The 15,259-nt window shown below is 39.6% G+C and overlaps 1 protein-coding gene across 15 annotated transcripts in view; it reads left to right on the forward strand.

Annotated features, from left to right (window-relative positions):
* NFIA (nuclear factor I A) overlaps positions 1 to 15,259 on the forward strand; it is a 369,092-nt gene that overhangs the window by 234,798 nt on the left and 119,035 nt on the right. For all 15 annotated transcript variants that reach the window (XR_004974445.1, XR_004974444.1, XM_036352901.1 and 12 more), the window contains one exon: positions 8,174 to 8,248. Coding sequence is in view for 13 of the 15 variants with exons in the window: in XM_036352901.1 (XP_036208794.1) it covers positions 8,174 to 8,248 (75 nt within the window). In the remaining 2 variants the exon portion in view is untranslated. The remainder of the gene's footprint in view (positions 1 to 8,173; positions 8,249 to 15,259) is intronic.

Raw genomic sequence — 15,259 nt, forward strand, 5'->3', positions numbered from 1 at the left:
AAGTAGAGAAAAGATACCTAGTAGGCATCACAAATTTATGTACCCACAGGGGCCTTATAGATCATTTAAATAAATGAAATACAATGAGGAGTTTTGAGGCGTGTTATATATTTGCAAGCTCATGCCCAGTTTAAAAACATTCATATGCAAAAAAAAAAAAAAAAAAAAAAATCTGTGCTAACTAGCCAAGCAAAATATATCTGCAGACTGGAATTGGCCTGTGGACTTCTAATTTGTGACACTTTACATCCTAAAGGGAGAGTTTGACAACTTATGAGGTTTAGGGTAAGTACTATGCTGCTATAACAAAGAGACCGAAAAAATAGAGTGGTTATAGTATACCCAAATCTTTTTTTTTTTTTTTTTTTTTTTTTTTTTGGTAACTCTTCTAAATGATAAGGGTGATGATTCTCCACACTGTCATTCAGGGTCTCAGTTTCCCTCTCTCATTGCTCTGCTACTCCATGGATACTCTCTGTCTGCAAGGCTGAAACTGCTCCAGCTCATAAAAAGAGGAAGAGAGAGTGTCTGTGGGGCAGGAATTTCCTTTCAGGCGTGTGGGGTAGAAGCTGATTGTATAACTTCCATTCACTTTCCAGTAGTGACCACTGCTAACTATAAGGGAGGCTGGGAAGTGTGGTCTGTGGCTGTCAACCATGGACATGTCTGGACAGCCAGCAGACTCAGGACAGGAGGACATTGCTAGTCTTTGCTAGTTGTTAAAGTTTTCCTAGACCCAATTTTAGATTAAATTCATTACTGCAAATCTTGGCATAAACATTTTCCTTAACTGGGAATACAAGCCCCAGAGAATAAAGAACTTTTGTTATTTCTAGTTGTACCTATAGGGCCTAGGATTGTGCTTGCCATATAATAAGCATTTAATATTTGTTGAATGAAAACAATAAACCAGATATTGACTTTATCTTTATGGATATGGCAGAACAAACAAGCAAACAAAAACACATATTAGGTTTTTGTATTGAGTACCTGCATCTGAGCAGGGCAGGAAAATTGGGAGCAACAGAAGAAGGAACTCAACAGTACATCAGTCCTATGACACATACTTCTAAAACCTCTTTTTGATTCATCCTTCTTTTAAGCTAAGACATTATTTCCATACTAATGACAATTCCTTGATGTGTTATAATAAACAGAATGACAATCATAACCATATTACAAATGCATTTATAACAATCCTTTTCATCTGAAAATCTCAAAACACCTCATCCATATCATTAGTTGGCAACTGTCATTTCTTTGTTTTATATATTCTCAGACACAACTTTCTAGATATAGAAATATTTCAGTCTTACTGTCAGTCCACACCGTATGTCAATCTTTTAATGTTTATCATAAACAGACGACCAAATGAAATTTCCTCCACCATCATGAAAATGAATCACACAAACAGCATGCATGTGTGTTTTTATGGCTTCTATGTTCTTTCTTAGTGATGTCTGAATTTTTAGCATTTGTTTTAAATAAGGAATTACTCATAAAATAATATTTCAAATGCCATCATTGAATGGTAGAATAATTTAAATAGTCAGTGTGTAATAAAAAAAAATCAGATTAAAATTTTAGAATTTGGGCTTAATGGATCAGCAAGAATAAACCCCCAGCCCATTTCCCCCAAAATCTGTTTTCTGAGATATTTCAAATTAAAAGTACAGAAACAATGTATTGGAGATAAACTAATAATAATTTATATTTTGCTTTAGAGGGCTACCAAATAAGGGTATCTCAAATCGCTCATCTGAATCACTGAGTAAATATTTATTACACAACTAGAACAGGGTTTGTGCAAGGCCCTGTGAGCAGTGTAAGATAACGAGACACAACCCTGCCCTTGCCCAGTTTATGGTGGGAGTGCAGAGCTAAGGCAGGTAAACAAATACTTGTCTGATAAAGTAGAAAAAGGTTATGCCAGAAGACAAGTTGAGAAAAAGTTCTGCTTAACTTAGCGGTATTGACTGAGCACACCAGAAATGCACTGACGGGGTCCAGAGAGCAGATGATGGAGGGGCATCCCCTTCCCTTAGGTGGCTTATACGCAGGTATGGAGTTCACACAGGAGAAATAGAAATTCCAGGGAGGAACAGTGTTGCTGAGGGGAACTCTTCTTTAGAAGGACAAGTATGTAAGTTCTGTGAGAGCAGCATCATCAGGATTTAGCTCATCATGGGCAATCCCAAATACTTGGGGAATATAAATAATGTGAGAGTGAGGGAGGTCTTTTCCCTTTGAGGAGCCCAGACATACACACAAGAAAGGCCCAGCCACTGGCCTGTCTTTGCCTGGAGATGAAACAGTATTTACATAGGGACAATAGAATGGAGATCCCTTCTTTTTGCTGCAATGACCTGTGTGTTGTAGTTGCCTTGAATCCATTAGCCAGATGAGACTTGATCATTTAGAGCTGGGAGTCTTTTGCTATCCCAACAGGACAACCCAAACACCACGGGTGTGTAAACTTTTCCTCCTCAGTACATTCATTCTACTCCATGGACATTCAGAAGGTCTTTGAAGGCCAACCCCTCTGGATGGTTTTTTCCCAGCTGTTTCTTCGCCCGACCTCTGAACAGTTCTGCAAGGTTACCTGTCTCTCTACAAATCGAACTCCCACCCCCCTCCTTTCCTGCCTGTTTAAAGGTAGATAGATGTTCAGTCCCTTAATGAGATGAAATTCAGTTCCCATATAATGGCATTTTCCATAACTGCTGATATCATCGAGGTAAAGAGAGCTGCTTTTCTTAACCACCCGTAAAAGAATTCAGCTTTTCATATCCCTGCCTCTCTTCAAAGGCCTAATCTCTCCCTACTGTGAGGAGGTCTGACTCCAAGGTATTGAAATCTCCACTCTAATTGGGAATTCACTGAACAAGACCTCAGTGAATGAACTTTTTTAGTCATTTTATATAAAACGAAAAAGGATGTGCTCCTTACTTCAGTCTCCTCTGAATTGCTCCTGAACACTAGTTCAGAATTGGAGAGAGAGTCAGATCATTACGCAGCCCGGCTTTCCATCTAAGATGTGCTTAACAAAAGTATATGTTTTGCACTCATTTCTGAGAGACCCTATTCAAAATGTAAATCTTGGGACCTTTAGGGAATGTTTAATCAGCTCCAACTGAAGATCTTTTCATGCTAACATCTCAATTCAGAATTACTTAAATTTACCTTTTTATATATTTTCCCATTTTCCTCTCATTTTGCCATAAAGCAGAACTCCCAGATTAGTGTTATTTCTCCGAAAGTCATTTTTATGACTTGGTTTGTGTTAGTGAGAACAAAATATTAATCTGCTCAGGTTCGCTTAGTAATTACATTAGCCGTGTCATTTTTTCCATCATTTCTTAGGTTTCATTTTTCGTGGCTGTCTTCCACTGGATCAGTGGGTTTCTAAATAATTGGTGAAGGAACAAAACCAGTTTCATAGTCATTCAAAGTTACATGGCGTGTTTACACAGACCTTTCCCTGAGGACACATTGTGAAGTTAAAGTAGTCAAGGCCCTCTGATAACCTCATAAGACTGTGCAGAGATGATTCTATCAGGACTTGTGAAATAATTCTCTTTATTTTTATATTTCTGGTTATTGTACATTCGCATATATTTCACCTTCTAAATTACACATATTTTCCTAAAATAAGCCTTTGAGGAAGGTTGCTAGGAGGAAAAGGAGGATCAAATTATTATTTTGGCAGCGACTTTCTCAGGATCACACAAGATCCTACTTTAAGCGTCAGACTAAATTGTTTTGTAGTTGGTTTTTTTCTCTCTCTTATGTTTATTAAATAATGCTGCCCTTCAACTCTGTTTTTCCTTGGTTTCCCAAAATTTGAACCATAACCACAATAATAGGACAACCCCAGTCATTTCTCCTCAGAGAACCTGATGGCACCTTCTTGATCAGGAGCTTCATCTAAAGGGCTTGTCTGTCCTGTCCTTGTCCTATGTAGTTTGGAGGGACTCTGGATGGTTCATTTTAATAGTTTTCATATGCATACTGGCTTGCTGGAGAGAGAGAGAGAGAGAGAGAGAGAGAGAGAGAGAGAGAGAGAGAGAGAGAGAGAGAGAGAGAAAGAAAGAAAGAAAGAATGAATTCTGCTTACACTTTTATAAAGAGGAAAATGCACATACTTGAGCCCGATCTGAGTTGTGTTTCTTCAGAGGCATCTCTGGAGTGCTCACTGGATACCAGACACTATGTTAGGACCTGTAGTGCTGGAGATACAGACGACGCTCTTTCTCAAAGGACTCACAGTCTAACATGAGAAAAAGACAAAACTGCAATTTAGTGTCCTAAGTCCTAGATTAGAACCACACATAGTACATTAGGTCCGTATCCGAGAAAGAGAAAAGGAGTCTTCTCCAGCAGTGAGGTAACCAGGGAAAGCTTTTGATAGAGGTGACAACAAAGCTGAGTCCTAAAGACAAGTAGGAGGTGGCCAAACAAATAGTCAGAGGGACAGAAAGTCCAGAAAGAAGGAGTAGGATGAGGGCAGGGGCTGAACCAGGGCCCTGGAGGTACGTGTGTTCACTTAGGCCAAGGAATAGGGCTGGAAGCAAGAAACAAAATATAAAATTGAGCCCAGAGAAGAAAGCAGAGGCTACATGGAGGTCGCAGGTCATGTGAAGGAGTTTGTCACTGCACCCTAAACTCTTTGTGGGGCTCTTGCAAGATTTCTGACAGGGTAGTGATCACTGAACACTTTGGGTTTTTCTTGGCTCCTCCAACACAAGCATGTCAAACTCACACAGCGTGGCCAGCCATGAGTTTGACATGCTTGCTCCAACACCTCATTCTTTCCTACCTCAGGGCTTTGTACATGCTAATCCCTCTGCCTGAAGAGCTCTTGCCCCTTTTTTACCTGGCTGTCTCCTTAGCATCTTTCAGATGTCAGCTCTTAAGAGAGACCTTCTTTAACCACTCTTTCTAAAGAGTTTCCTGCTTGTTTCCTTTATATCATTTATACCATTTATAATTTTTAAAATAATTTGTTTCTTTTACATTGTCAGCTGTCTGTAACCATAGACTGTCATTTCCTGAAGGTAGGACTGTATCTCAAACCCCTGGGCGAACACCTGGCCCACAGTAGGGGCTCAATACATATTTGTTGAATAAATGAATGAATCATCAGATATGCCTATTAGTGAGATAACTCTGAGTGGAGAATAGACTAGAAGAGAAGCCAAGACTGGTGATGAACATAGTTAGAAGGCTGGTGAGAATTGGCAAAAGCCTTAAGCACAATCATACGAGGGAGACAGAGTTATACATGGAGTCAAGAAATTGTAAGAAATTGAATCCGTGGGGATTAGGTGGATGTGGGTGTTTGTAAGCAGTAGGAGTCAGGGATGACACCAAAACAGAAAAGCAGATTGAACGGTGGATGGTTCATTGACATAGGAAAGTCAAAAGAGTAGAAACAGGTTTTGGGGGAGAAGAAAATGAGTTCAGCTTTGGACATGTTGGATCTGAGGCTACCCGTGAGCTATAGAGATAGAAATATGCAATAAACAGCTTGATTCATGTGTTAGGAATCTAGAGGAGCAGTCAAGGCAAAAGATAAAGATTTGAGAGTCATTGGCTAATAGATTCATTCATCCACTCATTCAATAAATATTCACTTACTAGCTGCTTTGTCTCAGGCATTAAATACAGTGGAGAAGGAAACAAATATTATTCTAGCTTTCACAAATACCACAGTCAAGCCTGGTAGCTGATATCATGGAAATAGAGAAGATAAACTGAGGGCAAAAAAATATATGGAGGGATGAGCACAAACCCTGGAGAACACTAGCATTTAAGAGGTAGACAGAAGAAAAAGGGCAATGAAAACAGCGTGAGTTTGAAAGGATGAACACAGGGGTTACCCCTTCCCAAGCCCTTGTGACAAACTAAACTTAGTTTTCAGTTATATTGCTTGCTTTATTTTATTTTATTTTTTTGGTAGCAGGATTAATGTATGTGTGTGCACATTCTGTCTATATAGAAATTCATGTTAAGTTGTCCTTAAAGTAAGGAATTACAAAGGTTGTAACTGAAACAAGTATCAGCTCGCAGGCAGCTGACACAGACAGAGATGAGCAAGAGCTGGAGCTCAACCCAGCTTTCCCTATCCCACTGTGAATTTCCTTGCCATTGATATATGTGTTTTAAGTTAAACTTAATGTACATTGTGGTTGGATTTCATTTGTTATGGTCTGGAGGGTCAATGTGATCTGAATATTATCACAATAGAAAAAGGTATCAGAGTCTGTTTTGCCAAGACCATGTTAGAGAACTTTTCTTGATTTACCTATTTTTACTTCTCAGTTCTCTTAATCCAAGAGACAACACCTTAGGCCCATCTCAAATAACAGTCAACTAAATACCTGGGTGTGGGTACCTTGGGAGCTGAAATTTCTTAACCAACTCTTCGAATGAAATTTTGCCATTTTTTAAGTTGTGGTGTATATACATTTTTTCTTTTGTAAATTGAGATATTGACATATAACATTACATTAGTTTCAAGTGTACAACATGATTCACTATATAGATATATTGTGAAAGCCCCCCCCCCCCCAGTAATTCTAGTTAACATCCATCACCATACATGGTGCTATTTTATTTTACCAAGAAGTTTATGATTATCAGATATCCTAAAAATTAGAGCTATTTACCTATAATATCAGAGATTGTATATTTGATCTTAAAAACTGAAAATGTTCTTTTAAATCTAAGTTTAAAAAATATCTTTCTTATGCAGAAGTCAAATGTTAAAGGAAAAAGAATAATTTGTAGGTGTATTTATAATCCAAAACATGACAATTTTTGCATGTATTTATGTCTCTGACACTTAACAATTTTTCGTTGTGTAAAATGTGCAAGTAAACTTGCCTCCCCTACGTAGTGATCATATTCAGATTGGTCTTTTTCCTTATGTTGTGTTTTTTAAAGGTGTTTTCCTTATTTCAAAGAACAGTTATTTTTGAAAATTCCCCTCAGCCATCAGCTTCTCCTTTGGCCCTAATTTTAAAGTAGGTGGTTACATTAACTCAATAGACCAGCGGTTCTCAACCTGTGGGTCGCAACCCCTTTGGGGGTCGAACGACCCTTTCACAAGGGTCGCCTAAATACATCCTGCATATCAGATATTTACATTACAATTCATAACAGTAGCAAAATTACAGTTATGAAGTAGCAACGAAAATAATGTTATGATTGGTGGTTACCACAACATGAGGAACTGTATTAAAGGGTCGCGGCATTAGGAAGGTTGAGAACCACTGCAATAGACAGATCTCTCAGTTAGGTTTACCTATGTGAGGCTCACAGAATGAGAAGACTTTAGAGGCTGAGAGGGAAATGACATATCATCAATTATCTACTAGTATTCTTTGCCATTTATGTTTTATGTTCCTCAACATACTATAAAAATGAATACACAGACATCATAAAGGAAACTAATCATCCAGAAAAAATGAAACAGATTCAAAATTCAAAGGTTAATTTTGTACCATTAATTTATCTTTCCTTAAAAAAAAAAAGTAAAGAATCAACCCTACAACAAAAAAACTCTTGTTCTTGAAACAAATCTAAATTTTATCTGTGCTCCAAGAGTTTATTTTTATGTTTCAATGGTTTTTAAGGGATTTGCTTCTGCTAGTCTGGCTTTTTAAAGATTTACATTGTGGTTCCTCTAGAAATGAAGGGAACATCTTTAAATCTTGTTTGGTTTGAATGAATAGATAGTTAATCCCCATCAAACGTTTCTTTAGAAAATCGTGTTTAAAACTGTTGTGGAATTTAGCTATCCGGGCTGACTCTTAGGGTAGGGTGTTTTCATCCCAGTTGTTACGGCCTCAGAGGTCAGCCAAGGTAACCATTTATTTTAAATCGTCTTTTGTTTCAGATTTCCTGTTGAATTTTTTTTTTTTAACCATTTCAGAAAGCACCCAGTTGTTGTGTCATAGCTTTCCATAACCTCTAGATTCAAACCAAAAAAACACACACCAAAAACTACATAACTAAATGACTATACCCTCCCACGGAAACTCTAACCAGGGCAGAATATGAAAGTAGACATCATATTTTTTAATCACAGTGAAACTCATGTTTAGACTTCTGTTACCAAATATCTTCTATTTATGACACTTTGCTTTTTTTGTTTTTGTTTCCTCAGGACATTTGGGCTTCCAGGACAGTTTTGTCACATCAGGTGTTTTTAGTGTGACTGAGCTAGTAAGAGTGTCACAGAGTAAGTATAAATTTGCTTTGATTTGGTACAGATTTGCCTTTGGTTTGTGCTTGCTTTCTGCCTCGGCCTCCTGGAGACATAAATAGCTTTCAGAATCCCCTTTTCACTCACCCATTGGAAGACTTTTGCCACGCAGTTTATTTAAGAGCCAAGAATTTAAATCAGGAAAATTTGATGTCATTTTAATGTGAAACATATGGAAAGAACTGAAATCCTGAGTGTTTCACATATTCCTTAGTTTGTAGTGTGAACCTGGTTTTAAAAAACCCTGAGGCTTCCCTGATTTCTAAAAATTCTGCAATTAAAAAAATACTGGTTTTGACCTTTAAAGAATGCTAATGCCCTCAGCAGGAGTGACACAGGACAGCATGATCATTACCAGCTTGTCAATAATCACCAACAACAGTGAATTAAGAGTACCTGTCACCACCCTGTTCCATTGATCAAAAGGTCATTGATTGTATTTTTGCTATGAAATAATCCAGACAGTTCAAGGAGAAGGTATAGGATTCTCTCTCTCACTCACACAGTTGCCTTCCCCTAAAAACATATTTTTGTTTTTATTTAAAAGCACAGTCACCTATAATGACTATGATGTTTGAGCACCTAGTAACAGAAAGAAAAAACATACACCAAATATTACAATTTTATCCCCCTCCTACTTCAAAATATCACTTGTAGGTAAAATATACATTGTCAAAATTGGTTTCAAGTCAAAATAAATCATTTGTGGGATGAGGTGAAGTAAAAAAAAAATCTTTTATTTTCAAGTTCATGCACCCCCTCCCGTTCCCTGTGTTACTATCTGAGAACACTGACCGAGCAAACCAGTCAATCTCATGACAAGATGCCTGGTCAAGCAAGCCAAGCCATCCTGATCTTACAGTTTTGATTCTGTCTGTTCTTATTTCTTAAGGCTACAAGCCTCTTAAGAATCCAAAAATGGGGAGACAAGGCTACAAGCCTCTTAAGAATCCAAAAATGGGGAGACAAGGCTACAAGCCTCTTAAGAATCCAAAAATGGGGAGACAAGGTGGGGGCAGGGGGGCAGGGGTAGAGGGTTACACAGAGAGTGACTTTTGAGTATTCACTATCTGCCAGGCACTGTGCTAGGTCTTCACGTAGGTAGCATAAATTAATCCTTGCAATAAACATGTCAGATAAGAAATCACTCTCATTTTTACAAATGAGTTAAATTACAGGTCTATTGAAGTAATTTACCCAAAGTCAAACAGTAGGTAAATGGTTAAGCTAAGTCTGTGTAATGCTAGAATCTAGACTGGCCCAAAGGAACTTGAACTCTACAATGTGAGGCTACATGGAAAATAGCAGAAAAGTAACTATGGATGTTAGAATTCTGGTAGTCAGGGACCCTTGGTTGATGCAGGGCTGTCCAGGAATGGCGGGGGAGGGGAGGTGGAAACCTAAGGAATAAGTCATTAGGAGCAGCAGGTTGTGAGGTAGAAGGGAGAAGTTTCTGTCATAGTATGAAGTACGCTTAAAGTAGCACCCAGTGAAGTAGAGACTAGGTTGCTTTATTAATTTGGGGGACATATGCTGTCCTAGCATAGCTAACTAGCCAGTTATTTGACATAGACAAATAAGGATGCATAGACAAATAGCCACACACACACACACACACACACACACACACACACACACACACACACACACAACATTTTAGGACTTCTAAAAAATCACTAGCTCACATTTTTCTTGTAATTTTAATAATAAAAGTAATAAAGACTGATATATCAGAGTATAACTGTCATAGTGGCATTATAGAGAAATATATTGATTGAGCCCTTACTACAGTCCAAACAGCCTCAAGTGAAAATCCTTTGAACTCTGAGATCGGAGCACTAGACCTTTTTAATCTACCCTGGCTGCTGTAATGCTTACATTTAATCTTCATTATCATCAGTGTCTGAGGCCTGGGGTTGTATGAGAAGGCTCACGCTGCTCAGAACCATCCTCAGAATCTTGTTCTTCTTCCTGTATATCCCTTTAAGGTCTTATATCCCAGGGCTTATCAGTTCCAAGCTTGATTGGACCTCCATGCAGTGTGTGATGGTGTGGTTGCCAAATGAATTCTAAAACTGCCTTCATGACTGCCAGAGGGTATGGCTGGACCTCAGATTGAATTTGCAGAGGGACCTGGTTTTGTTTCCTGTCGCTGCTTAGGGGCTTGTGTTGCTGATGCCTGGCATCGTGAGCGGCCTTCAGCTCTCCAATGCTTTCTGATTCTGCACACTGCTGTGTAATCGCTCCAGGACTCACTCACACATGGCCTCATGCTGACTGAATCTGTTTGGCAAGAGTGGGACTGGGCTGTGTCAGCTAAACTGTGGCTTCAGACCAAACTGCCATCCAGAGCCCCCTCCCTCTTACAGATCTTTAATCCAGGTTTGTCAGGGTGTATGTCTCAAGGTTGCCTTGGTGGTTGGAGTAAGGATCCCCCAGCTCAGGTTTCATCACCCTCACACCTTTCTCAAAGACTTAACACTCGAGCCACATGAAGGAGTCAAAATCTTTAACCACTCCTCACAATGCTGACCCCTTGCCCAGGCTGGAAGAACTAAGCATCTGCATTAGAGGTGCAGCAGACACTTTTTACAGATGAGTGGGCCTGGGTGCATTCTGCAACCTTGAAACAGAAATAAGCTAACTGGCACATAAGTTGATTAAATGCATAATGTTAGCGCTGTTAAGAGCATGATTCAACACTAATATGAACAATTATAGTAGCTAGAATTCCCAAGCATGCACCCTGTACTGGGAATTGTGCTAGGCACTTTGTAAACATTATCTCATTCATTCCTCCCATGGTCACTGTTATTGTCCCTTTTTACAGATGCAGGAGATCATGATACTCTAAGACAGTGGTTCTCAACCTTCTGGCCCTTTAAATATAGTTCCTCATGTTGTGACCCAACCATAACATTATTTTCGTTGCTACTTCATAACTTTAATGTTGCTACTGTTATGAATCATAATGTAAATATCTGATATGCAGGATGGTCTTAGGCGACCCCTGTGAAAGGGTTGTTCGACCGCCAAAGGGGTCGCGACCCACAGGTTGAGAACCGCTGCTCTAAGAGGTTTAGAAACTTGCTCTTTTTACTTTGCTGTACTCAGCTAGCTGACTGCAGATATTTTGTCATGACCTCTCCTATACCTGCATTATAGAACTAAACAGAATCCAAAGATTCTGTGCTTTTATTAAATAACTAGAGGCCCAATGCATGAAAATTCGTGCAAGAGTAGGCCTTCCTTCCCCTGGCTGCCAGCACCGGCTTCCCTCCGGCACCCAGGACCCAGGCTCCTTCCCTCCTCCGGCCGCCTGCAGGCACCTGGCACATGGGCTGCTTCCCTTGGGCCACCCGCAGGCACCGAGAACCCAGGCTGGCTTCCCTCCAGCCTTGGCTTCATCAGGAAGGACATCCGGAATGATGTCCGGTCTAATTAGCATATTACCCTTTCATTATTATAGATCATTTCTTGTTAGAGTTGATAAACTTTTAGATTACTAATGTGTGCATTAAAAAAGGTTAAAACTATTTTCAGGTAGAACAAAACAAGTAAGACATTTAGATTTCCCCCATGGGTTTGTTTTTAAAAAAATGAATAGTATTTTAAAGCAGTTTTAGTTTTATGGTTTTAGGTTAACAAAGTACGGAATTTCAATATACCTGCTAAATAGTTTTCCCTATTAACATCTTTTGTTAGTGTGGTACATTTGTTACAACTGATGAGCTTATATTGACACATTATATTAACTAAAGTCCATAGTTTACATTAGGATTCACTCTTTGTGTTATACATTTATGTGTTTTGACAAATGTATAATGACATGTCTGCCTTATTATAGTATTATACAGAATACTTCACTTCCCTAAAAATCACCTGTACTCCATCTGTTTATCTCCCACTCCCCTAATCAGTGATCTTCTAAGTCTTTCTGTAGTTTTCACTTTTACCTGGATGTTTTCCATGGCCTCAGTGTCTTAGAATTTCGTCAGTGTGCTGCAGATGTTTTCTCAACACCTTCTTATCTGTCCCAGCCTCCCCCCCTCCCCGCCCCCCAGTCCCCCAACCACACCTAACTATGACCAAATATATAGTCTGGAAATTTCACACTAATGGTGGCCTTGGCTTGAAAGTTTTCCCTTATCCTGGCCTCTTTAGCATTCAATTTTTGAATTTGCTAATATAAATATTTACTTTCCCCACCGTTTCCAGTTAGTTTCTGTTTTTAGTTTTCCTCCTTTTAAATTTAATAGAGGAGGGAGGTGCTATTTCAGTATTTCCACATGAGGATTCACTGAAATAACGATGTGCTAAGTTTGTTGTTTATAATCATGTTACTACAGGGTGGCAATGGCAGAGAAAGTCAAGAGAAAGCTGCTGGCTTAGCCTCACACATTCAGAGGTGAGAGTCGGCAACAAGGTTATTGTATTGATTAGATGCATGGAGCTGTTGGAGTCTCCCACTAATTCCCTTCTCACCCTTACCTCCTGCCTTTCCTTTTTTCTTTTCTGTTTTTGCATTATCTAGAGTTCATGAAAGGCAAGAAAGGAGTGTCCTGTTTGTCTTAGCAGCAAAGCAAGTGCTATAGCATAAAAGTAAATGTATGTTTGTTTTCCCACCTTTTCCCCCAGGTGATAGGACCATCGGAAAGTTGTCTTAGTTTTTTATTACTTTCTTCCCTGGGAGAGAGGAGCACTGCTCAGACTGCCAGACCCTGTGCCGGAGGAGAGACAGAGACGGCCTCTCTGCTTTGGGGGAGTGGTTGACCAACGCTAACACTGTGGTTCGCAGTCACCAACCTTGTTTGAGTGTGGTACTGTGAGGAGAGAGACAGGAACCATCTGTTGAAATGGCTCTTACATGATGCTGCGCTTCCAAACAAAGCCTTCCAGCAGCATTTCAGATGGGTCTCTCTCTCATAAAGTTGCCACAAAGAGAGCCCACTCTACGAGCTGCTAAATGGTGCTCTTCAGTAGCTCTCTGGGTCAGCACCCACTCTTGTTTATTTTGCACCAGTGTTTCCCTCCAGGTGTGTGCCTTGAGGCTGACAAATACCCTTCCTGGTATGAACCCAGAAAATCCTCCCCAAAAATCCACTTCTTCTGCCCATTTCCTCCTAAAGTGCTGACTATTTCACTTGAAGCTGGTGGAGCGACTATGAAACCCTAAATACTTCGCTGGGAAAGAGGAAAACCGCAAATACACACAAGCCATTGTGACTCTGGCCTGGCGGGTTCTAGTTTTCCAGGCAGCGGTTTGTACACCCGAGCCGGCTGCAAGGGTTAAGTAAACTTGGTGGCTGGGGATGACTTCATGGCCCTGGAATTTTGAAAAGCCAGGGTTCTCAGTACACTGTGGCCAGCCTTAGAGTCTTTGGGTGTGAAAACCGCTCTCAGTTACCCAGACTGATTTTTGGTTCCTGTTGCACTGCTGCAGAATCTATTAAAATCCAGCAGCTGAATTGTCCTGGCTCTGCCACAAAGCTGGGCTGCTGGGTGGCTCCAGGATTCCCAAGCTGTTTGTCAATGGAGAGTGGGAGTGAATGGAGCCAGGCATATGCCTCAGCCTGGCATGAGGTGGCACCCTAGTGGCTGTTTTCTGCCTTAGAAATGCGTACTATTTCTATCTGTATTCTCACATAGGAATTGTAGTTAAGACCCAGATTGTAGTTCATTTTTAAACTGCTTTTTTTAAGCCTCGAGGTCCTCTGTGCGTCTTTGAGCACCCACAGCCACACCCTCGGGATTTTCTGGCATATTTAGTATGAACTATTGGCAATATTCTAAATATTTTAACCTGACATAATGGAGCTACTACAGCAGAAATAACTCAGCTACAAGGTACAATAAGAAAATGAAGCTCTTTGATAGGAACAAACCCCAAACTTAAATATTAAAAAATGTTTATGCAGGAAAGGTCTCATCAGGAAATTGAGGATGTAGGACAGAGATTCCAGGCGCCCAGTGCTGTAGGGTGCCTTGTACATAGTTGCAGTGTTTTAGATCTTGAGTAAAGTGAAATAGATTAGACACTTTCTTTTCTGAACAAGGGGCCTGTTCTCCTCTGTTAAGTAACATGATGGTTATGATCATTGCATGGAAATTAATTTTAAAAGTCGGTTAGATTCTTAAGCAAGCTCTTCTTTTGAAAGAAATCATAGGGGCTTGAGCATTAAAGGAAGAAACAAAAAGATTATAATAAAAAATGGACTGCAGCCCTAGCACCAGCAGTGGCTGTGACCTTGCCTTTGTTTGCCATTACACAATCCAATGGCAGTACATTCAAACTATGCTCTCGATCAATATCCTATTAAAGCAGCACAAAAAGTCTCCATAAACTTAGTGGTTAGCTATGTTTATAAATGGAACTCGGCATAATTAGATGGTCAATAGCAGGCTCTACTAGTAATTTTAAAATGAACATCACACACTTTCCTTCTGTAGAAGTCAATGGCTCCTCTTCCAGAGTTTTTAAAGAAAATCTGTTAAGTTATAGAACAGAAAGTACTGATCAGCCCTATATATATTATTTTCACTTTAGCTGTCTAAGCCACCTTATCCTGAATATATTATGACATTGTAAATGTTTAATTTTCTAGTTTTAATCAACCTCTCTGAGAGAGAGAAAATTTTAAATACTCTCAGGGAGACAAATGCCAGTCTGGCTGGCTTAATTTAGTGGGTTTCCCCTACTATATTCCAATAAATTTTCACAGTAAATGCTGAAGTTGAATTAGTTCAAAAATATATTTTGTTGTATAATTTATTTTTTTTAAAAATATTTGGACATATTTGGGGCAAATATTGGGACAGTAAAGCTGGCAGCAAATGGAAAGGGCTGGTAGAAATTTTTGTCCCAATGCTCTTTCTTCTGAATCCCAGCTCACAGTATGGGCTGCCAAACCTGATGTTTCCTATCCTACTCTCCTCACCTGAGAGAGGAAGAGCCACGTAAAGTGAGAGGTACCCCACCTTACCTGT

The sequence above is a fragment of the Myotis myotis genome, unplaced genomic scaffold (genome assembly GCF_014108235.1).
Source record: "Myotis myotis isolate mMyoMyo1 unplaced genomic scaffold, mMyoMyo1.p scaffold_m19_p_2, whole genome shotgun sequence".
In the NCBI taxonomy this organism is placed as follows: domain Eukaryota; kingdom Metazoa; phylum Chordata; class Mammalia; order Chiroptera; family Vespertilionidae; genus Myotis; species Myotis myotis.